A 25,000-nucleotide genomic window follows, 5' to 3' on the forward strand; every position below is an offset into this window, starting at 1 on the left:
TTCTGACACATTTGTATTGCCCGAAAGCAGATTCATAACACCAATAACATACATATTTAGGGTGAGAGAGAGGGGGGGGGGGAGGGAGGGGGTGCTTGGGGGGGGGTGGGGGGGGGGCGAGGCTAAAGTTGAAAGTGAATAGAGGGTGAAGATGAGAGAAGGACAGTCGGAAGGACAGAGAGACGGACAGACAGATAGACAATAAAGCGTGTCAACTGAAGAGAGACATGAGAACAAAGGATCATAGTAGTCATATTGATCCGTCAAATGCTTTTTAGTGCCTTTTTGAAAGGTTGTTTCAAACGAAATCTTTTTTAAAGAGTGAGGTGAGCTGTTCGTTCCACAAGAATATGGGTTAAACTAGATTTTTTTGTCAGTTGTTTCCGTCTTGGAAAAGAAAGTTTGTGTGTCTATTTTCATTCCTGTATACGGCCATTTGTTAAATAGGTGTGTTTCTGAGTGGGAGGACATCTAAATTCGTGTCAGTATCTGTCACAGAACTGGATTTCAACTTGATAAGTTGTATTGCTCTTTTGGACAAACGATGGATGCGTTTGAGGATTGCTTCGCTCCGGCAGTGGTATTCCCGCAAGGTTGATATGAGAGTGAGAACACGTGCGTGGAAGTACAGTATCCTTCAATGAAGATAGACAAAATAATTAACGTTGGTAAGCTGGTATATTCTGTAGAAATTCGTTTTCCAAAGTCTGTAACATAATCAGACCATGGCAGGTCATTGTCTATAATAATCCCTACATTTTACTGTCAGTTGCTTTTTCAATCTATTTGTATGATGGTGCAAAGGGGGAACATAAATAATTTTTGGTCGCTTCTGTCATTTGGTCTTGTTCAAACATACATACATATGTGCTTCAACTCGGTCTGTTTGGTCAGTCTGTTTATATTGCTCTGAAAATTATTTACAGGTTCAATAGGATTGCTATTGTTTGACTGGAGTGAAGCGTTACCAGGGGACATTTCCCATCTGCTATACATATAATGGCAAGACATTAACATAGATAGAAAATATAAGTCGTCCAAACACTGATCGTTGCGGTACCCCAAGGATTAAAGGGATTAAAATTTGATTGATTAGATCCGTTGCAGGATTTGATTTGATTTCAACCAGCTGGTGTTCGTTCGTTCTTTAGTTTAGTATCTTTTCACTATCAGTGATATTAGACGATAAGTTGATGTATATATACATATACATACATACATACATACATATATATATATATATATACATGTGTGTGTGTGTGTGTGTGTGTGTGTGTGCCTCGCGCGCGTGCGTGCGTGTGTGTGTGAAATCTTCTTTTCCGTCCTGACCTCTTCATGTCTCTCTTCAGTTGACACGCTTTACCGTCTCTCTGTCTTTCCGACTGTCATTCTCTCATCTTCTCCCTCTATTCACTTTCGACTTTGGCCTTTATCCCCCACCCCCACCCCCCCACGCCCCCCCACCCCAATCCACCTCTCTCTCTCTCTCTCTCTCTCTCTCTCTCTCTCTCTCTCTCTCTCCCTAAATATGTATGTTATTGGTGTTATGAAGCTTGTGTGTGTGTGTGTGTGTGTGTGTGTGTGTGTGTCGCACAGACAGAAAGAGACAGGAGGGGGTGGATAGCCTCTAAACCCGTTAGTCATATTCAGACTATCAGTGGACACAGAACGCTATTCTCTGCTGGAAACTATTCTTGACTTGATTTTACTTGCAGTCTCAAGGCACGGGCACACTCCCGTGCGAACGCGCGCACACGAACACACAGACACAGACACAAACACACACACACTTATTTACTAACACAGAGCAAGAAGGAAGAGGCAGGGTGTAGGGTAGAAGGGGCCTGGGAGGATGGTGGTGGATAGGGTTAGGGGTGGTGCAGAGACACTTTCAGATCCTGTTCACACCCTACATGGCGACGTGGACTGATGTTAATCACAGCCAGCAGCAACTGGTGGATAGGGTTAGGGGTGGTGCAGAGACACTTTCAGATCCTGTTCACACCCTACGTGGCGACGTAGACTGATATTAATCACAGCCAGCAGCAGCTTTATGTGCGTTGAAAGTTTTGACAATCGCGTCAGCAGTTTGCCACAGTTGAGAACCAGCAAATTACCGTCCCATCTCCCTGACATTCGTCTGTGGCAAACTGATGGAACACATTATTCGAAGTGCCATCCCATCACACTTTGACAAGCATAAGATCATTGTCGATGCCCTGCATGGATTTCGCAAAAGAAGATCCTGCGAATCACAACTCATCCTCACAGTGGATGACCTGGCAGCAGCGCTTGACGAGGGAGGACAAACGGATACTATCTTGCTGGACTTCTCGAAGGCCTTTGACAAGGTGCCTCACCGCCGCCTCCTTCTCAAACTCTGTCACTACGCAATCCGTGGACAAACACTTCGCTGGATTGAAGAGTTCCTCGCCAACAGAACCCAGCAAGTGAACGTTGAAGGACAGATCTCCACCATCGGCCAAGTGACCTCTGGGGTTCCTCAGGGATCTGTCCTTGGCCCGACCCTGTTTGTCATCTGAATCAATGACGTCAACAAAAACATCAGATCCACGGTCCGTCTGTTTGCCGACGACACCATCCTATACCGGCAGACCAGGTCCCAAGCAGATACCAACGCCCTCCAAGAAGATCTGAACGAACTTGAGCGTTGGGAGAAGACCTGGCAAATGTCATTCAATGCCGGCAAATGTCCTCTCGGTAACAAGGAAGAAAAAGTCCTTCCCTACCACCTACTTTCTGCATAATGAGGAACTCCAGAAGGTGGATACATGGGCGAAGAGTTGTCTAAAGACCTTCATTGGGGAGCACATATCCAGGCCACAACAGCAAAGGCAGACAAGACCAGTGCCTTCATGAATAGGAACCTGAGAGGATGCCCCTACACCACCCAGACAGCATGCTACAAGGGGCTTGTGAGGCCCATCCTAGAATATGCTGCGCAAGTCTGGGACCCCCCGCAACAGCATCTCACAACCAACCTGGAGATGGTACAACGCAGATCAGCTCGGCGATTTCCGCCCCACCACCAGTGTAACTGAGCGTATCACCAGGCTGGAACTCGACACTCTCAAACTGCCTCGCACTGCAGCCAAGGCCACCATAATGTACAAGATCATGGGTGGTTTGGTTGAGGTGGCACCCCGGGAAGGTACTTAAGGGCGGACAAATTGAACTGTCCGAGGCCACCCGGAAACTACAGGTACCCTTCTCCCGCACTGACTCCCACAGGCACTCCTTCTTCCCTTCAGCTGCCCGCCTGTGGAACTAGATTCCAGACTATATTATGATCTTTCCCCTCAGTTATTCAAGATCAGGACTGAGGCCTGGCTGCCAGCCTCGGGCTCAATATAGCTACAGGACAGGGTTTTTTTTTGTTGTTGTTTTTGTTTTGTTTTTTCACTGATGTTGTGTGGGTCCTGGGTTCCCCTGGCTGAATTAGGGGGCTTAACGGTCGTACACAGACATCAGTCATCTAGAGCGCACCCCCCTATTGTGAATTGTTGCCCTGTATAGGGATTATCACAGGATTATAGACAAGACAAGACAAGAACCAAAATCAGAAGACGTTTAAGATTGACACTGGGAGGCAGGTGTGTGTGTGTGTGTGTGTGTGTGTGTGTGTGTGTGTGTGTGTGTGTGTGTGTGTGTGCCTGCTTGCGCGCGCGCGACAAGACAAGACAAGAACCAAAATCAGAAGACGTTTAAGATTGACACTGGGAGGCAGGTGTGTGTGTGTGTGTGTGTGTGTGTGTGTGTGTGTGTGTGTGTGTGTGTGTGTGTGTGTGTGTGTGTGTTTCTGGGTCTTTCCCAAACTTTTTTCTGAGCCACCCCCTTTTTTTCTTAGTTGTCCCCATTCATCTTTTTTTTTTTCAGAGCCATCTGTGCATGTGTCAAGATGGAGACGTCTTTTCAATTTTGTCCGCATTCAAGAACAAAATTCCAGTATTTCTCTTTTAGTTGCTAGCGTCATTCTGTTTAAATTAGTGTTATACATATATATATATATATATATATATATATATATATATATATATATGATAGAGACATACAAGGAACCGAGATTTATTCGTTAAATTAGTAATTTCACTTAGAATGTTTGTGCATTTTATTCGTTCTGGTGGTTGAGTTCACAGGCTTGATATGTTTGTTTACTTCCGGTAGGATTTTTCTGTCAGTGACAAGGTATGTTCAAGCTAAATATTTCCTTCCTGATCGCTGACGCATTGAAACCACGTGTACTAAATGACAGAGAGCATATTAATTCTGGAGACAAAAATGTACTTCAAACGCACGGGACATCTTTTTCGATCTTCGTCGAGGCGCTGTCGTCAGCTTCAAAGCGAATGACCCATAGATGTTCAAATAGGTACTACCGACAGAGGCTCATCGTGCTTTACCTCGCCTCCCTCTTGCTCAGTAACTCATACGCTCCTGAGCCCAATCCCGGACCAAAGAACGCTCGGCTTAGCTCGACAGTTGTGGTAAATCCAGGAGGAGATGCCGCAACTGATAATGGTCCATCAAACTTGCAGCACTCCAGGTATTGTGGAACATGTGACATTACAGTAAAGTGGGGAGACACGGGAGTGGCCTGTGAGACTTGCGGGCAGGGGTATCATGCCCACTGCCAAAGTATTGACACCCATCTTTACTAGGCGATAGTAAGGGGGATGTCCCATGGCACTGTGCAATATGTGGGAACCCAAACAGCCAAACTATCTTCGACCTGTATGGAGTGGAATGGCCAGTCTCAACAGCTCCGTACACCTCCAACTTCTTGGACTCCCAGATCTCAGATCAGTCATGCACAACACCAACCAAACTTGCCATGAAACTCAACAACACGCTTCAACACCAACCAGAACAAGTCAGCAGAATAGATGTACCAAGAGGCCTCTCCGAGTGCTAAATATCAATTTCCAATCTATGACTAGGAAGGAGGCTGAAATTATTGATCAGGTGAATAGCGTCAAGCCGGACATCATAATCGGCACAGAAACATGGCTTGGGATTGGAAGAAAGCAGAGCTGAAGTCCAATCGCCCTTACCCCAACCTACACAGAGAACTGCTGAACACCCTCAACGATTGTGGCGTAGAACAGCTGTGAAACACAGCTTCTGGAGTTCATTGACAAATTGCTGGAAAACGTGGAAGAGGGGCTACAGACTGATGTCCTTATCATGGACTTCGCTAAGGCATTTGACAAGGTCAACAACTCCTGCTACTCCTGCACAAACTCCACTCTTAGGGCATTCGTGGTGAAACCAATGCATGGGTCGCAGACTTCCTCAGCAACAGAAGACAGGCAGTGGTCATAAACTGGGTTAGCTCCAGCTTTACTGACGTCCTCTCAGGGGTACCACAGGGTTCAGTCCTTGGTCCATGCCTTTTATATATATATATATATATATATATATATATATATATATATATATATATATACATCAATGATCTGCCTGAGAAGCTTGTATAAAAAGCACGCCTGTTCGCAGACGATACATCAGTGTATAAGGTAGTAGCAGCGCCCCAGGACCATGTACAGCTACAACAAGACTCGCTGAGTGGGAGAAAAGCTGGGACATGGTGTTCCATCCTGGAAAATGCTACACCCTATCTGTAATGAGAAGTAGGAAAACACGGGAGCAAGCTTACGAACTGCATGGCCACATACTACAAACAGTGGACGCCATTAAATACCTTGGAGTGACAGTCAGCAAAGATCTTAGCTGGAAGAAACATATCGAAAACATTAGCTCCAAGGCCAACAAAACCTTAGGCTTCCTGAGAAGGAATCTAAAACTCAGCTCCCAGACCTTCAGGAAACTGGCATACAAGTCTTTTGTCCGCCCAGTACTTGAATTTTCAGCATCAGTCTGGGATCCATATCAGCAACAGGACATTGACCGTCTGGAATCAGTACAACGACGTGCAGCAAGATTCGCAGAGGCGCTACAGAAACACGTCAAGCATCTCTGACATAAACCAGCAAGACTGGCCATGCTATACAAACTGCAGCATGACAAGGTAAACATGCCCTCCTTTGAGCAGAAGCTCATTCCACCACCGCTGCGACAACGACGAGCCCACTCAGAACAGCTGTCCCAGATCTTCAGTAGGACGCAGAACAGACAGGCGGGATTCCTCCCAAGAACAATTTTGGACTGGAACGCCCTGCCCCTGACAGCTGTGGAGGCCAATACCACTGGCACTTTTGTATCAAAGGTGTTGCAGTAGCTGCTAAATGATAACAACAGACTTTTTTCTTTTCTTTTTTTTTCTTTTCCTGTGAACCATCACCAAAGAAAGAAAGGATTTAGGTAATAGTTTTAATTCTTAGTCTAGGGATCATGGATCAAAGTAGCAGTAAATGATGGGCTGGAGCTGTGCCGGTCGGTGTTTATCCCAGGGGAGCGCTTTGCTAGCTGGAGTGGTTCAGCCTAGATACTGCTAAATAAAGGAATTTTATTTATTTTATTTTTTTATATATATATTTTTTTTTTATAGAGTTAGTGCCTTTTCCTGCAGATCCCCCCCACACAATGACAGAATAATCAAATGTGATCGTGGTCACAATACAGAAAAAAGGAATCCCTGTATTTTTTTTCTGAGCCATCTCCACACTTTACTATGAGCCGTCCACCACGTCTATTTTTTTGTTCTGAGCCGTCCCCATTGTTTACATGTATATATATATTGAAATATAACTTTGTTTATTTGTTGTTGTTGTTGTTGTTTCTTTAAGCTGTCCTCATACTTTTTTCTTAACCATCCCCATACTTTTTTTTCTGAGTGGCCCATGTATAAGTTTCTGAGTCAGCCCTTTTTTCCTAAGCTGTCCCCACATATTTTTTTCCTCAACAATCCTATTTTTTCTGAGCAGTCCACTTTCTTCTTCTAAGCCATCCCCATATTTTTTTCTTCTGAATAACACACCACAGTAGCACAGTTTATCATTTCTTTGTTACTATTATATGAACACACACACACACACACACACATATATATATATATATATATATATGTGGGTGGAGGTGCTCTGTGAGTGCACATGTGTGCGTGTATGTGTGTTGTTGTTGTTGTTGTTGTTGTTGTGTGTGTGTGTGTGTGTGTGTGTGCTATTCATGATGTGAGGATGGTGACTGTTTCTTCTTGGTTGATTCTTTTTCTTGTCGGTTGTTGCTTCTTTTTTGTCACATGTAATTTGTGGAGCACCATGAGTGATGGTTTTTGCTTCTCTTTTATAACATGTAATTTGTGGAGTTCCATTAGTGATTGTTGTTTGAAATTTCTTGAGAATTGTTTCTTTCTTGTTAATGTATTTAGTATGTGAAGCGCTGTGAGCCTCTCTGCGAGAGAACAGCACTGGAGAAGAGAACTTCATTATATATATATATATATATAGAGAGAGAGAGAGAGAGAGAGAGAGAGAGAGAGAGAGTATACAAACTGCTGTTGTGACAAGAAAAAGAGACAGACAGATTCAAAGAACCTGGGCAAATCTGGAAACCTCATAAACACACAGGGAATTATTGTGATTTGTAGAACTTTCCACAGAAACAAGCACAAAACGGCTCATTTTCATTACCTTTATTTGCAACAAGTAGACCACCATGAACAACAACGGAAGAGAAAAGTTAACACTACAGTTCAGAAGTACACTGTCTGTGCATAGATAAAGACACACACTGACACACTATGCCCTTAAAATTAACTGTATCACTTTCTTGCAAGTGCACTTTTACAGAGTTCTCGGTTTGAAATTCAGGGTGCTCTCAAATGTTGCCACGGTGCAGCACCGTCCATCTCAGTGTCATTTTGTGTTAAACATGTTGACACACAATAATAACCATGTTGTATCACTGTGTGAAAAATCTGTGCACAGATACCTTTTTTTTTTTTTTTTAAACTTTGTTGCCATTGTGTGTTAAAATCTGTTGACAGATACTTCTGATCATGTTGTGTCATTGTTATATCTACTGACAGATACTAATAACTGCATACACATACCTGGATTCTTTCTTCATCGTTACTTCATCACACACCTCACACTTTTTTTTCTATTTCACACACAAACACACACTCTCTCTTTTCTGTCTCACACACACCTATGCTCTATTTTCTCTCTGTCTTACTACCATACACACTTTCTCTTTTCTGTCTCTCTCTCACAGCTGGTTACATCACCGTTCTTATTACAGAAATACATATCTTCACATAATCAACAAAGGCAATGATTCTTTATATCTGATTCATTCACAATTGTAACTTTTTTTTTTAATTTCTGATCCATTCACAATCATAAAGATATGTCTGCAAGCACTCACCGGTTGTACATGTACCCACTCAATCAATCTGTCCTGCCTCATGGCAATGCAGATTTCACCATTATGACAAAGTGTGTGAATTAATCACACTATACAACAATGGTGTATCTTTCCAGCATGTTTCTGCAATATTCAATATTTTGCAATCCAATTTTCCAATCCTTGAATGATTCATAACAGACCACGAGCCAAACACTTCTGTTTTACTTGTAACATTCATCACACAAAATACAAACTGGTAATGATAAAAGAAAAGGTGAGGAATGGGATTAAAAATAAAAGGTATAGAGTGTAACATGAACACACATACAGGCACGTGCATACACACATGAACACACACACACATGCACATATATGAACACACACATTTAAATAACGAGACTGATCATGCATAGATTTCAAAGACCTCAATTTTGTTTAGAACAGACCATTATCTCCATTATTGCCTAGTTACAACTAAGAGCCATACAGTTCATCGTGGTCAATCTCTGTAACCCCTACAGTCACTAAGGTCACAAGCTTGACGCTACCCAGGAAGTCAATGCAGTCCGCAAGCTGAATGCTGCTAAGACAATGAACACTTCATCACAGAAGACAGCTGCATCCATCTTATCTATGAACTTGCCCATCTCTTTCTTTTAACCCGTTTCCTGATGTCCCAAAGCATAACCAAAACAAGACAACAATGAATATGTCAATATATAATCAGGACTTGCCATCCTGGACATTCAGCTTTGTCAACAAATACTGAACAAAAACAGTAAAATTTTAATGTAGTTCCTCAAGGGGACACAACACCAAGGCCAATGCTGCTCAGTGATATCCCCTCAGCAACAGGTAAACACACACTGAACAAGGACAGTAACTGCAGTTTGAAGGGGACACAACAGGCCAGGTGAGAGACATTCCCTCGGCTACAGTCAAACACATACCAAACAAGAACAAAATGTAGTGTCCCAAAGGGACACAATACCAGGCCAATGCTGCTCAGTGATGTTTCCTCGGCCACAGGTCAACATAAGGTACAAAGACACAAATCAAAACACTGTTCAACATTCTTCATTAAAAACGAGACGCCATATTTAACACAAGCATGGACAGAACATCATCAAATATGATGAGACTCCACATTTTAAAACAATAACATATAAAAAGATGTTTTTTTTCTGAAGCTACAATATCTACATGAAAATCACATTTTGGCATAACATCACATATGTATTATATACATATATATTGCATGCCAAGTTTAACTGTATAACAAAAAGGCAAAATTCTTAATATTTTGTTGACATTTACTCATTTGGTCTGCAGTATTCTTCCATGGAATTTTTCCAATAATATACTCTAAATATCTAATTCTCCCTATTTTTCTCCTACTGAATATCACTTCAAGCCATAACATATTGACTTCTGATGATTATTGCACAAAAGAAAACATTATTTCTCATGGGATAGAAACTGGAAAGATTGGCTTCTATTTTTGTAAAGCTTTCAGTTGATGCATGAGCGATATTATTTTCAAAGAATTAGGATTTAGATAAGAGAATTTCCAGATCAATAACATAAACTTGTGATTGAAGCACTGATGATCGCAAAATTGTGGACTATGCTGTGGTACATAGTTATTCTGGTGGGTTGGCTGAAAAGGCTACATCAACAAAACCATGCTATGTTTTACATCAATAGACAATACTTGTCAATGGAGTTCCTGAGAAAATGACATCTTCTATGAAACCATGGACACACATACAGACACACACGCCACTGAAATGGGGTAATTGCATACACTCACTTTGTAAAATACATGTGAGCCAATATAATAAAAATTAAAACAATTTTTTTTTTCAATTGTTTTCTCTGCAACAAGTTCTGCCACTAAGCGATAACACATCAACAAACCAGTAACATTTAGATTCCAACTATTCTGTCATGGATATTTTGTTATGTGTACACTAACTTTTATCAATGAGTCAATCAAAGATTAACATCAATTTATCTGAAGGAAAAAGAAAAGAAAAATATGCGGATGACTGTTCTTCACTATCAAGTAATTTTATTCATCAATTATTGTTTAGTACTATCAAGTAGTTTTACTGTTTACATTTTTTTATGTTCTAATATAAATTGATATAATTAACTTGATTTGGATACACATTGTGATGGTCAGTGTGTGTGTGTGTGTGTGTGTGTTGTTAGAGTGTAAGTGTAACGGTGAACGAGTGTAAGTGTGTGTGCGTGTGTGTGCAAGTCTGCATTTCTTTTCATTTAGAAGTGTTCAAGAAATGAAGAAAGTAGTTTAAAAAGTACATTAATCCATAATTGTTTGTCATGCATTTTCATACGACACAGTCAAAAGAAAATACCCAGATAATATATTCATTCTTCTGGTGTCAAGCCACTGAATACGAGACAATTCACTGTCAGTATTAAGCACTTCATTCCAAAGTTCTACATGTATTTTAAAGACACACTCTCCAAAATAGTGACAGACAAATAGTCCTGGAGAAAGGGCTGTGGAACAAGTTGCATCTCATCTTTGCTAGGAATAAGGATGTACACAGAACACACACCCATCTCATCTTGTTGAGCACAATACACAAAATACTGTCAGACCATGAGACTGTGAAGTGTAAATGGTTTACTTGTGTCAAACAATACATCAGGGCGTGTAGGCTCATTGTCTAAAGCACTGCGACAACCAGCTCCACAATGACAACAGAACTCTCCTCTCTCGCCTACACACAGTGATTAGCCACACCTAACAAAGCACCGCCTGCCACACCTGCTGAACCATGGAAGACTGATCACTTCAACTGAACAATCTGTGGATGGTCTGATAGGACAAGAGAGCAGTGTCGACCAAGTGTATTGCTTTACAACAGCTGTGGATTGTCTGATAGCAGGAGAGGAGAGAAGCATCAACCACTCAGAGTACTGCTCTATGATAGCTGTGGATGGTCTGATAGGAGAGGAGAGAAGCATCAACCACCCAGTTTATTGCTCTATGACAGCTTTAGATGGTCTGATAGGAGAGGAGAGAAGCATCAACCACCCAGTTTATTGCTCTATGACAGCTTTGGATGGTCTGATAGGAGAGGAGAGAAGCATCAACCACCCAGTTTATTGCTCTATGACAGCTGTGGATGGTCTGATATGAGAGGAAGCATTGACCACCCAGTTTACTGCTCTATGACAGCTGTGGATGGGCTGATAGGAGAGTAGAGAAGCATCAACAACAGTTTATTGCTCTATGACAGCTGTGGATGGGGCTGATAGGAGAGGAGAGAAGCATCATTCAACCACCCAGTTTATTGCTCTATGACAGCTGTGGATGGGCTGATAGAGTAGAGAAGCATCAACCACCCAGTTTATTGCTCTATGACAGCTGTGGATGGTCTGATAGGAGAGCAGTGGCGACCACCCAGTGTACTGCTCAGTGACAGAGGTGGCTGGTCTGACAGATTGAGAGAGCAGTTTTTACCACCCTGTGTACTGCTCTGTGACAACTGTAGACGGTTTGATAGGACAGGAGAGCAGCATCGACCACCCACTGTACTGCTCTATGACAGCTGTGGATCAACTGGTCTCGTAGGAAGAGAGGAGAGCAGCGTCGACCACCCAGTGGACTGCTTTAGTTTATGACAGCTGTGGATCAACTGGTCTCGTAGGAAGAGAGGAGAGCAGCGTCAACTGGCTCCATGCAGGAGGGACAGGTGAGGGACCTCATCAGCCAGTCATCAATGCAGTCCTTGTGGTAGACGTGCATGCAAGGCAGGAAGCGCAGCATGTCTCCCATCGCGAACTCAACCATGCAGATCACACATCTGTCAACAACAAAAGTTCTCCATCATCACTCACCAGCTTTCATTGATTATACTTTCATTCTCAAGATATCACTAATCATTTAGTAACAATCTGTGTGTGTGTGAGTGTGTGCATGCGCACGCAATATATAAATTATATGCACACCTGAGAAAAAGTGGAAGTGAAGGAGGGATGAGATGGGGTGGCCCTGACAGATGTGGAGAGGGTGGGGTAGACATAAACTGATAATAAAGGGGTAATGATTGCAATACTAACTCAGTGATGGAGAGAAACTTGTTCTCGCTTCTGTATTCTGAACTGTGAGATGAAAAACAAACACAAGAAAAATTATGCAGCTCCTCATAACCCCCTCCAGCAATTACCCCCACCTCCACTTCATGTGGCCAACATGCTAGTTATTTTAAGTTTTGATTAGTGCACTTGCCTTGGATGTATGTGTCTGTATACTTGAGCACATGGGCATCTCTTTCCTACAAATATATTTCCGTATGAATAACCTATGAATAAAACGGTCAGTTCTGTAAAGTCAATGTAATGAGTTCTTACAGAACACAATGGACAGAACAAGTGCAATTCCCCTTTTCCATCTCTCCTTTGCCAGAGTGTGATAATTATCAACCTAACTGACAAGTAAATCTAAAAAGGAAATCTCAGCATTTATCCTATTTCTAAACCATACTTACAGATCTTACACAAATGCATATAATGTTAAATGACAAAAGGACATTTCAATGAAAGAACAAAAAAACAAAAAAACCCACAACAGATTATGCTTCAGAACAGAAAAATAAGAATTAAACATTTAAAGTAATTTAAACTTACAAGTACTGTAACAGTGGAAGACACTGACTTCCGCAACACTCACAAAAACATGTTATATTGTAAGATACATTCATATATATATATATATATATATATATATATATATATATATATATATATATATATATACTAAAAAACAGAATATTTTTCCTATTTTTGTGTGGGTAAATTTAGAAAGATCCTATCTGCTAGATGTGTAAAAGTGAACTTGCAACATACTCTTTAGCCTTTTTACTGGTGCCGTCATAGAGCCCCATGGGGAGGTGGTTGATGAGCCCCAGACGCTGAGCGATCTGTATCTGTTCTACCTCCGTCAGCTGACTGGCTGGTCTGCTGACACTGGGTGAGGGATGGTAGATGGTCGCTACCTGCGATTCCTAACACACATACACACACACATGAAATATAAATATATTGATCTTTAAGTGACAACTATCTGCTCTAACCTTTCAATTTTTTTCAAAAAATTTAATTGTTTAAAATAAAATTATCAAAGTATGCATATATCACAGCATTCTTAACTAGGGTGACTGTATTGATTGTCACATGATTTATGAACTGTTGGCTAATGAAGCAATCCACTGAAGCAGACTGTTATATATTATTCTTTCTCTAATGTAGCCTGCCTCTTCCAACTCTTTGGAACTCCAAGCTGGTTTTGGATTGTGTTTCACTCTGATAGTTTTCAGCTGAATATGTTTATTATATATTCCTGTAAATATTTCAGTCCAATATTCAATTGCTGAATCGGGGTCTGTGATATTGTATACAGAAGAAAGCCACAATTTTTTCACGTCATCTATGAATAGTTGTTCACTGAATTTCGAGAAGCATCGATAGGTTATTGTTTTGTGGCCTGGTTTAGGAATTTTTACTCCTTTTCTTACCCCATGTGACACAAATTGGACAGTGATCACAAGAGTCAAAGACTTGAACACAAGTCTATTATGTTGATTTTATTGGAAATGAAAATGTGATCTATGACTATGAGCATCTGTGAGTTGGGCGTGACTCTGGTGGGTGTATTGATTAATTGATGTAGATTAAAGAAACTCATTGTTTGATTCTACTACTTATTTACTTTGATAAGGTCAGTGTTCAAGTCCCCAAGTATAATTTCCTTTGACTCTAAAGTGACAGCGTCTATTTGCAGCGAATCTGTCTAACCAGTTTAACCGTTCTGCGGGATTCTTATAACAGAAACCAATTAAAATTGTGGGTGTATTCTTCACCTCGACTTCTATCCACAATGATTCTACATTGTGTTACTCTAGATTAGGTAGATGTTTGAAGGTGAGGGATTCGCTGACATAGACAAGACCAGTGTCTCTGGCTTTCATGGGGTCATTTCGGATTATATCATATCCTGGGATGTACATGTCAGCATCACTGATATGTTTGGAAAGTCTCTATTCTGAAAGCCCAAGTACATATGGTTAGTTGGGAGGATATTTCAGCAGTTTTATTAACTGCATGGTCGACATTCAAATGGGCAATCCACAGACCTTTTGATGGCCATACGTTTTGGTTTGTGGTAATTTTTATGTTCAATATGTGGGGATTATACAGGTACTTGTCAATGGAAGGGTGAAAACTGAAATAACAATAAAATAAAATAAAATAAAAAGAGCAAGCTGAAATGCAATCAATGTTATATCAAACGAAATAGTTCAATCCAGGAGTGAGAAGATGTGTGTGTGAGTACTGTGACTCTGTGTGTGTGTGTGTGTGTGACAGAGACAGAGACAGAGACTCAGGCCATTCAGAGAGGTGTGGTCAACCAGTCCACTTCATTATAAATTAATGTGCAATGTGCATGAGCGAGCTGGCAGAAAATAAACTGTTGGGGGTGAGGAGGAGTGTCACAGACACAAACACTCGGTCCATCGTGGATAAATTTTGTGTGAATGTTAAAGTGTCCTACATCCTGTCCAACTGTCCCGTTTTAACGAAAGTGACAATAACTTGATCGGAATCAGTGGCTGATTACTAACGCACTTTGTCCGTTTTTCTGTGAAGGTCTATTGATACCAACAATGGATCCAATCTGTGACGTGTTGAAAAAAAGTGGGAACTGTGATAAATCAAATGATTCACTGTATCTGATTTGAGGTTTCAGTGTCGTTGCTTCGTTTGTCGAACATCCGTTTCGCTTTCATTGCAGCTTCTGCGTTTCGGTGACTGCCACAGCGGAGGGTCGATGAGCACGAAAGGGAGCACAGAAAACATAAAAAATACAATAAACAGAAATGATGTGAAAGGAGAAAAGTTTACCTGGTATGGAGGCGGAGGCTCGGACCTACTCCCGCTGTCAGACCCTTCACTTTCTCGAATAAGAGAAATGTCGTCTGCATCCTGAGAACTCAAACAATTGCCCATCTCGAAAGTGTTGATCCCAACAACTCTTTTTGATAATTCACATAAAGAACATACAAGCCTAACTGACTGACACTAAAAGAAACTTCTCTCATGGACATGTCTGGCCACTTTTCTATTCTAAGCACGCACCATGACCCCGATAGCGAGACCAAAACCATTCAGCTGATCGCGTCATTCCAAACTCTGTGTCCGTGCGCTCAATGACGTAAAGAGCTAATATAGTTCTCTCATTGGGTCTGAACTGAATTTAATACAGAAAAGGGGAAACGGAAAAAATTCCGACATTTTGATTGTTTATTCAGCGTTGGATTTTCACTGTGATAACGGCACCCATACCAATGACGGTATATTCTTTTTATCTATTTTTAATGCGTATGGATACCTCATTGCGTCATTGATGATAAAATATAAACATTGGTCTGACAACACAAAAACAAGGCCATGCCTACTGGCTCAGTTTCCCAGTCATTCGAACTTAGAGAAAATATTACATCAAAAGTTTTTATTTTCAGTTTGATGCTCTTGACATCAGCAAAGAAATACATTAAAACCTGAAACGTTTGAATAAATCAAGTGCCGTTTCTGTCTGGAAAACGTGCTTCATGTCATTCCTGGTGCTTTTAGTGTTTCAGTCGTCTTTGACTTTCACTTCTGATTTTTTTAACTATAATTTTGAATATAATTCACTTTATTCTGTTTTAATGTATTCACTTATTTGTTGTTTTGTGTAATTCTTTATTTACTTATGGTTCATGTTTTACACTAACTTATAGGGTATGCCCTCAAAACCTCAGTGACCAGAGAATGGGGCCTGTGCGACTGTATTATCAGGTATCATCACCTTTAAAACAAATATTTTAACAGAAGATCATATATCTATCTATCTAAATATAAGAGAGAGAGAGAGAGAGTATATACACACAGCAGATGTGTAGCGTATGTGAAACAGAAACCGACTATATATATATATATATTATATATATATATATAAAGATGGGATAGAATAATCATTGTTCAATAATAAATGATGTTATTTGGAGAACGTTGGTACACACACACACACACACACACACACACACACACACGCACACACATACACACACACACACGATCTTTGCAAGAAATAAAGACGAATTTATTTCGGTTTCATATATTAAAGACATGTATTTGGAACTTGGGAAACAGACTGGCTGAAAGTGCTGATGAGTTGGTCTCTGAACGCCTGTTCTGCACTCTGAATATTTTGACACATTAAAAGCCACCCCTTTTTAAGAGACTGAAATTAAAAAGGTGTGTATTAAATTGGTCATTTAAATGTTGTTGGATGAAAATGGATATGTTTTGTCGTGTAATTTATTTTGTGAAAAAATATGACATTCACTCAGACTATGCGAAATACATGGGATTGTTAACGCCATTACAGAGTATGTTCACACTCAGGGGCGGACTGCAGATGATAATTTGAAGTGCTTGCATGTACAAGTAAAACTTTTAGATTCTCGTGTTCGATCCCAAGCGGTGCAAGACAGTTCTGTGATTACCTTGTTAAAAATTAGATTAGATCTCAGTCTCTCTCTCTCTCTCCATATATATATATATATATATATATATATATGTAGCCGTGTTACCTGAACTGAGTGGTTATTCAAGGGGACGGACAGTACAAAAGAACTAACTAGTAATGATTTACTGAATTAAAGGATAGACCAGAATTCCCGCGCACAGACCAGGAACATATAGAGGACAGTCGCAAATGGGTTTTTCTGTTGTTTTATTTATAATAGTTAAAAGAACATAAGAAAAGAAGACAAACTAAAGGAGAAGACATAAAGAGAGAATATAAGAAGAGAAGAACTAAGAAGAGAAGACAGTGCCTGGAATGACATAAACAAATGTCATTAGCACAACATGTCGGCACAAGTGAATAATAAAGCACATGTATACATATTACATGGAAAGACTACCACTTGGTAATGGATATGTGTGAAGACCAAACACTGACATGAAATGACATTTCTAATACATTTAAATAGTGCAGTTAAAGTGATTGAAGCTATGCTGATTTAGTGAAAGTACACTGACAGTATAGATTAGGTAAAGCTTATACTGTGTCAAAGTGACTCAAATGAATCAGCTTATCATGTTGCACTATACTGGAGTAAGCGGTATAGGAGAGAGCATGATAACTAAATTACAATTAACAGACTGATACATATCAGGTGGTTTTAACCAATAACTGATATTAATCCAACACTATCTTGTAATCACAACAGCAGAATACTACACACATCTTAGAGTACTGATAATCAGTGAAACACTAACCTTCATCAGTGACAGCAAATGAGAAAGAACGCGTCATATGCACTCACTAGAATATTCTGAACAAACTATCAGTGTCCAGAGACGTCAATGACTGTGACGTTAAGAAGAATCAAATGGAACACTGCTCCAAGCATATGACGACATGGTGATTATTTAGATCAATCATAGCTGTGACTAACATGTCAAAGCAATAACTGAACAAAGCAATAATTGAACATACTCATATGAACACAAGTACTGTGTCGAATAATACAATTTACAAATCAACACATTCTACACACTAGTACTTACAGCAATACATAGCGAGATGTCAGCCGTTGTGAGAACACACATGACACACACTCACACTGCTTCGCGACACAGCAAGAGAGAGAGAGAGAGCTGCTCTGGTCAGATGACTGACCAGGTATGAAATGACCACTCATTACTCGCTCTGCCAGTTTATGCAAGTTAAGCTGACCACAAAGACAATCACGTGTGCTGCGAGCAGATCGACCCTAATCTGGCCAAATATGACAACTGTATTTCTTACAAGGTGTTCAGTGACAGATTTCTAAATGATTTCTGAACCGATTTACGTTGGATAAGTTGCAAAAGAAAGAGCTCAACACCTACTTTATAATGAGTATAAAATGAAGTGTTGGTTATTTAAGATGAATTTATAATCTTAATTTAAGTCACCTGAACAGGGTCAGTTTTTACGAGCTTGTATGCTGAAAATTACAAACTGCGTTAAATCAGTTTAACATGGGCCAACATAAATGGACTAGACTTAAAGATGAAAATCGAGACGATTCTGCCAGTATATAATACTTGTAGTTTACTGATCCGACAAAAGATATATTCATACGAACAAGATCAAATCAATTTTTTAAAGACCTGTAATCAATGTCATCGACTGAAGCCCATTTGGAGAGGCAAAAATATTAGTCAGATCGAAGGTGAAACTAATGTGCTCACTGGTTCAATCAATGCTTCTCTATGCTTGTAAAACATGGACTCTCACCGCCAACCTCGAGGAGAAGATCCAAGCCATGGAAATGAGATGCTTGCAAAAGCTACTGGGCATCTCCTACACTGAAAGAATCAATGTCAGCATTCTGTGTGTGATATAGAAACACAAACATAACAAACATGCACATTCCCGAAAATGGAGTATGAATGCCAGCATGGGCAAGTAAAAATGACCATGCATGTAAAAGTCCCATCACTGAAAAGGGTGAACACATAAGATGTGTTTTCTTTTTACACATTTTGAACACCACCTTAATTCATTATATTTTGGAGCATCAATATTTGTGAGTTTGGTGATGAATGACACAGGACTGATTCTAAGTATCACAAAGGTTTGGTTACCAGGTGGAGTAGTGTGTTCTTCTGAAACACAGAATCTTTTTTAAAGTTCATGACAAAAGAAAAGAATGTGCAAGCAAAAAAAGATGCTATACTTCTTTACACCTTCTCCACCTTGACCACACCAACTCTTTTGTAACAACTTAAAAAACAACAACAACAAAAACCTCCGTGTTGGATGTGACTGACCAACCATCGTCACCTGTTTTCCCCTTCCTCTTTTTCTTTTGTTTACTCTAAAAAGTTTCTATTAGGTGTGTGTGCTCATGGGTGGGTGGGTGTTCACTGTGTGTGTGTGTGTGTGTGTGTGTGTGTGTGTGTGTGTGTGTGCATGTTTCAAAGTGTATGCGTTATGTGTGCTTGCGTGCATGCATACATGCATGCATGCGTGTGTGTGTGAAGCCTATTTTGAAATTTTTTATGTGGTGGTTCATATTGGCAAATTTTATCAATGTTTCTGTATGTATGTACCCCCCCCCCCCCCCCCCCCCCGCCCCCCCAACCCCCTTCTTGTATGTCTTCATGTGCTGTATGCTGTTACGGTACTAATGTAAATGATGATGATCATGAATTTTAATCAATCACGCTTTGAGATGTGCATAATTATGTTCACAGTGATTTCCTCCTACATGTTTGTATTTCAGCTAACTTAAATTTTGATTGCTTCAAAGAATAGCTGTAAAACTGCTTAAACAGAACCCCTTCAGCAGGAATGGGTGGTTGTGGAAGCAGCTTGCAAATTTATCTTCCCTCAGTACCTGTTCGCAAAATTTTGAAAAGATTAGACTTGGTATAACAGTCTGAAACCTGTTAGCAAAAGTTTGAATAGATTGGACTTGGTTTAATGTGAGAGAAAAATAAATTGGCTTCTCATATGCAGCAGGAATGTCTGTTACCGACTGTGCTGAACTGAGTAAAAGGGCTAGGTTATCTCCCTTCGACCACTTGCCTTATACCTCTGATCTATCGGGGGCCCAAGTTGAATCATCTTTTGGAATGTCTACTAATTAACGAGGGGTTGTAAGCGTCCTTTGTTAATTTCCCCGGCATTAGAAGTGTGGGATTGTATGCCAACCAAACTTGGCCTAGTTGGTAAGATTTTTTTAAATTATTTTTTTGCTTTTGGTAAGAGTTTCAGAAAATTTTATGTTTATTATTTTGTAAATAATAGTATTGTTGGGACTGAATCTGAGGGTACTACAGTGTGTTGAGGAAGGATGGAAATAGTACCTTGGGCATCTTCTTAGAGCTCTGGGTCACTTTGGCTCCAGCCACTGGAGAGACAACATCACAGAGAAAGCAGGTGCTTTGTGGAAGGGGAGAGACTGGGTGACCTGGGTTCACCAGCAGAATGTGTGTGTAAGGCTGACAGGCAGCGTGCACGAGCGCCTGTGGGCACATCTTAGTCCCAAGGTTTTTTTCTTGTTTGTTTTTGTGTTTAAGTTGGAGAATTGGACGCGAGTGTGATACGAGTCTACATGGGTGCATGACAACAACCCTTCACACCTCATCCACCCTACATTAACATAGTCTGAAACGTTCTATGTCATTCCAATAAAAGGTAATGCAAGTTGCAACACTTTTGTGATGCTGATTTGATTTTTTTTCTTCTAAAATGAACAATAAAACGGCAAACATTGAAAGTGGAGGCACGAGACTTGAATCCAGTTCCCTGTCTGTCAGGGCCAGCTGGTCCTTAAACCTTATCAACATTTAAGACATGTTAAACTGTCATCCTGTGAATGTTGGCATCACCTCAGTTTTTCAGTCTCTGAAGGGGCACGTCATTTAACAGCTAGGGTAAAGAATGAAGTCTAGCAGATGATGAGCCACCACTGTACTGACACCTCTTATGACTGACTGGTTGATTTAACTTCCTGTTTGGCATTCTCTGATGCTGGTCTCACCTATAACCATGTTGCATTTCAGTTTAAATGGAGTTGTGAAAGGTTGGAAAAGCGGGACAGTTAGTGAATTGGAACAGAAAATATGATGCCTTGATGCAGAGTATTGATAAATCCAACATCAGCTGATGCTCTGAGTGAAAATATGAAGTTAGCCAGAACACTTACAATTTCATTTAAGCGTGGAGGATAGGCAAGAAGATACGTAACATGAAAAAATGTTACTGAGAACACGTAGATTTATATTCATACATTTCCACTCTGCAAACAGTGAGACTTAATAGGCGTGCGCGTGCGCGCGCGCACACACACACACACACACAGTGCTTTTACTGTTGTTTTGTCACAAATCCACACACACCCACACACACAGAGTTATATCAATACAGAAACCATCAGGGTTGACCAAAGGAGGAGGTCACATTGTTGTTGATCCAAAGAGACTGGTGCCAGTAACTGAGGGGTAGGCTGCTGCTGACAGAGCAGAGGCTGGGTAGCTCAGTGGCAGAGCACTGGAACTGGAGCTCCAGGGGTGCAGGTTCGACTCCTGCCCCAGTCTTTCGTCAGCAGCTTTCATTCTACTGAATAGAGACTGATGAGAATTACAGTACTCCTATGGTTGCACTTATCATTATTGCACCAGTTATTACACTTAATACAAATCATGCAAGCACAGTGAAGAAACAGCAAAGGGTGTGCTGGTTATCACTGTAATGTCAGCATGGGTTTAGACAAATGACACAATTTTTCAATATTATTTAAGTACTAATGAGACTGAATTTTTTTGCCACCAATAAACATGGCTATGAGAGTCTTTTGGTCGAGTCTGAAACACTGTATCTGTGGATCTGGACAGGTCAGTGCTTGATTGGCAATCTTTGATTGTTTGGCATGTCTGAACAGTAACTGTAACTGCAGTGTGAGGCAATATCAGATGATTCAGACAATGATGGGCACATTAGTCTGGTGCACCCAGTTCCCATTACAGCAGTCTTAGCTTTAACTCTCTCCATATGAACGGCGAAAGAGACGACGTTAACAGCGTTTCAGCCCAATTACCATCAACAAAATATTGCAAGCGGAAGGTTCTTATACTGAAGAGGTGAATGTTGACAAAGAATACCACAATTCTGACGACGGAAGCTAAAGGTTGGGTCATTCAGACACCCACTGGACATCCAAGGGGTCTGTGTAGAGGAGAAGAGAGGTCTGGCCGTACTGAGTGAGTTAAATCCTGGCAGTCAGTGTCTGATGATTTAGGGACTAGGTTTTTGTTGTTGAATTTATCAGTTATCAAGTTGAGCTTTTGGGGGTTTACTTTAACACTTGTTGAAATAAGTGAAGGTGAAATCTGCAATTATTTGCCCAGATGCAGAACAACAATCTGACTAAAGATTTAAGTTGTACCAGTGTGACTGGTCTATAAAGGATCAGGTATCTGCTCCCCCCCCCCACTCCCCCCCGCCCCAAATCCCACATGCTTCCCTACATTTTTTCAAGTAGATGTGTAGTGTACTGGTAAGTCCACACACTTTGGTGCCTCCCTGAAACTCACCTGATTTATATGGTTGAACAGATTCAGCTGCAGAGGTGAGGACCTGGGATCATTTACCTGCAGAAGCCGCTGTATCGCCGCTGAGGGATGAAGGTGTACGTGAGGAAGTCACCCAAACCAAAATGACGGAACAGGAGATGGACAGACGTTGTTCCAAAGTGCTTGTGTCTGGTATGTTTTGTAACATATTCCACTTGTTGTCTGGTCCCATTGTCTGTTGCCATGTGTGTGTGTGTGTGTGTGTGTAAACATTTCCCTATTCATGCTTTAATTTCCGCTTCCTCCTCTCACTTTCCCCTCTTCTAGTTTGCATATCTTTGCACCCACCTATCCCCCCATTTGAGATAAAGTTAATTTTAGAATTAAGACTTTTTAAATAATGTATTTGTATCTCAAACATTTGTGTTTTGCTGTAGGTATTTCTCTGTGATGACAAATTTACTGTGATGATGATTGCGCAACGCCCTTCCTCCCCTTCTACACCCTCTCCCCCATCCCCTACCCCCTCTGCCATGGATCGTTTGAGTTCATTTCTAAGATGGAATGACCATTTTTTATTTATCTGTGAAATAATTGTAGCTTAAAGTTAATTTTTTTTCTTTTTCCTTTTGAAAGGCATTAAGATTCAGACGCAAAAGTTATTGATCAATTGATTTTGTTGTTTGCTGTCAGTGTTGTAAATCAATCGATTGATTTTGCTGGTTGCAGTCAGTGTTGTAGATCAATCAATTTTGTTGGTTGCAGTGAGTATAATAGATCAATCGAATCTGTTGGTTGCAGTCCACTAGTGTTGTAGATCAATCAACTGATTTTGTTATTTGCAGTCAGTGTTGTAGATCGATCAGTCGTTTGCAGTCAGAGTTGTAGATCGATCAGTTGTTTATCAGTTGTTTGCAGTCAGAGTTGTAGATCGATCAGTTGTTTGCAGTCAGTGTTGTTATCAGTTAACTGATTTTGTTGGTTGCAATTCGTGTTGTAGATCAGTCAATTTATCTTGTTTGCAGTCAGTGTTGTACCTACGCTCCTTAGTGGAGGCCCAGGAGAGAAGCTCAGCACCTTTTGAATCATAAATGATTAATGTTTTGTCCATCTTTGGTTATCTCACCTTTCTTCCCACAGTGCCTGTTCACTTCTTGGTGTGAACTGGGTGAAGAGACCAAGATTTGAGTTGAGGGTTGGTGAGAATGGCTGGAGCAGACCATGTCGAGTTACCTTTTTCTTACGTACACACATACGCACACATTCACAGTGACATACACACACACACGCACACACAAACATACACACACACACACTTCTTCTCTCCCTATTCTCTGTAAATTCAGTGGCAGTCTACATTAAGAACTCCCCGCCCCCAGCCCACCCCCCAAAATCTGTTCTCACAACAAATAATAATTTGTAAATTTCGTTTCTGGTTCAGTCATCCAGCTGGGGGAGGAAGAGTCCAAACTTCCAGCGCTGCTACTCCAGTGCCCAGCCAGCCAGTTGCTCAGTGGAGACCGGAACATGACACGTTGCGGTGTTCGGAGAAGGTGGGATGTGGTGGCACCCAAAGAGTGGGGAATGGCGCTGTGGGTGGCCATGGTGTTACCGGGGGGCACAGGTGGGGGGACTGCGCGAGGCCCGCAGTCTGAGCGTGCATTCCTGCCAGCTGCACTTTCCCCACGACATCCTTGACACCACTGCCGGTCATCAGGTGGGGCAGGACAACTGAGGCCTTGCCATCGATAGATACGTGCGCCGTCTGCCAACCAAGTGTGTCAGCTACGGGCGGCTGGGTGTGGCCACTCCTTTCCTCGGTCTCTGGGCACAGCTGGTGGGAGAGTGGCAGAAGAGAGCCAGTGAAACTTTGAGCTTGGCTGGTGTGATGTGTGCCTAGGTTGACACTGATGCTTCAAGAAATGGAGTGCACAGTCATTCACAAAGTCTGTCTGCTGAACAGAATCATAGAGTAACACCCAACGCAGGAGAGGCTGGAGAACCAAGTTTGTTGGAGAGGAGGGGATTCCGGCAGTATGTGCGCAAGGTATCCAGATCCCTACATACTACAATGTTGACAGTTGCTGCATGCTCTGCAGCAGGTCATGAAGTGTGCAGATCACAGGTGCTCCCACGGTAAATGTCAGGAAACCTCCAGCACAAGACTGTCAGCAGTTCTCAGTGCACCTTGGCAAAATACGTTGGTGCGTGAGCAGCCTTGTCCCCTTTGCAGTGAACTGTCTGTCACAAGGGGCTCCAGCAGAGTGTGTGGCGACCTGCTTGCCCAGTGTCAGACCTGGACCAGCTGGAAGGGGACTCCACATTCACCAGTCCTGTGGAACCTCTCCATCCTCACAACAAGGTTAATGCTGTGAAAGCTGCGAAGAAGAAAAGAAAGCCCACACCCACATCTTTAGTCAGTCCTGGTGAACAAGGGGTCAGTATGACAGGAGGACAAACTCCACACCTAAAGCAGACCAGCTCTGGCAACAAGGTCACTCTCTCAATC

At 41.3% G+C, this 25,000-nt stretch overlaps 2 protein-coding genes and 1 non-coding gene across 3 annotated transcripts; 2 read left to right on the plus strand and 1 right to left on the minus strand.

The window, feature by feature from the left end:
• Positions 1-2,153: 2,153 nt before the first annotated feature.
• On the plus strand, positions 2,154-2,543 carry LOC143295142 (uncharacterized). Its single transcript, XM_076606707.1, has one exon. The coding sequence runs from the start codon at positions 2,154-2,156 to the stop codon at positions 2,541-2,543; it is 390 nt and encodes a 129-aa protein (XP_076462822.1).
• A 5,054-nt stretch (positions 2,544-7,597) lies between these two features.
• On the minus strand, positions 7,598-15,554 carry LOC143295167 (RING finger protein 11-like). Its single transcript, XM_076606740.1, has 3 exons — positions 15,274-15,554; positions 13,219-13,376; positions 7,598-12,176 (listed from the first exon to the last, which is right to left on the minus strand). The coding sequence occupies exons 1-3, from the start codon at positions 15,376-15,378 to the stop codon at positions 12,005-12,007; spliced, it is 435 nt and encodes a 144-aa protein (XP_076462855.1). The 5' UTR covers positions 15,379-15,554; the 3' UTR covers positions 7,598-12,004.
• Positions 15,555-21,444: 5,890 nt separating this feature from the next.
• Trnas-gga (transfer RNA serine (anticodon GGA)) lies at positions 21,445-21,516 on the plus strand. The gene has a single exon. It is a non-coding gene; the product is annotated as a tRNA-Ser (tRNA).
• Positions 21,517-25,000: the final 3,484 nt, after the last annotated feature.

This window comes from Babylonia areolata, chromosome 20 (assembly GCF_041734735.1).
Source record: "Babylonia areolata isolate BAREFJ2019XMU chromosome 20, ASM4173473v1, whole genome shotgun sequence".
Lineage (NCBI taxonomy): Eukaryota > Metazoa > Mollusca > Gastropoda > Neogastropoda > Buccinidae > Babylonia > Babylonia areolata.

Excerpts from the sequence above, each read along its gene's own strand:
- LOC143295142 (XM_076606707.1), top strand. The coding sequence starts at position 2,154 with ATGGAACACATTATTCGAAGTGCCATCCCATCACACTTTGACAAGCAT.
- LOC143295167 (XM_076606740.1), bottom strand. The coding sequence starts at position 15,378 with ATGGGCAATTGTTTGAGTTCTCAGGATGCAGACGACATTTCTCTTATT. Across the intron at positions 13,377-15,273 it reads AGCCTCCGCCTCCATACCAG|GAATCGCAGGTAGCGACCAT; the intron begins GTAAACTTTTCT and ends TATGTGTGTTAG. Across the intron at positions 12,177-13,218 it reads ACCAGTAAAAAGGCTAAAGA|ATGTGTGATCTGCATGGTTG; the intron begins GTATGTTGCAAG and ends TGTTGTTGACAG.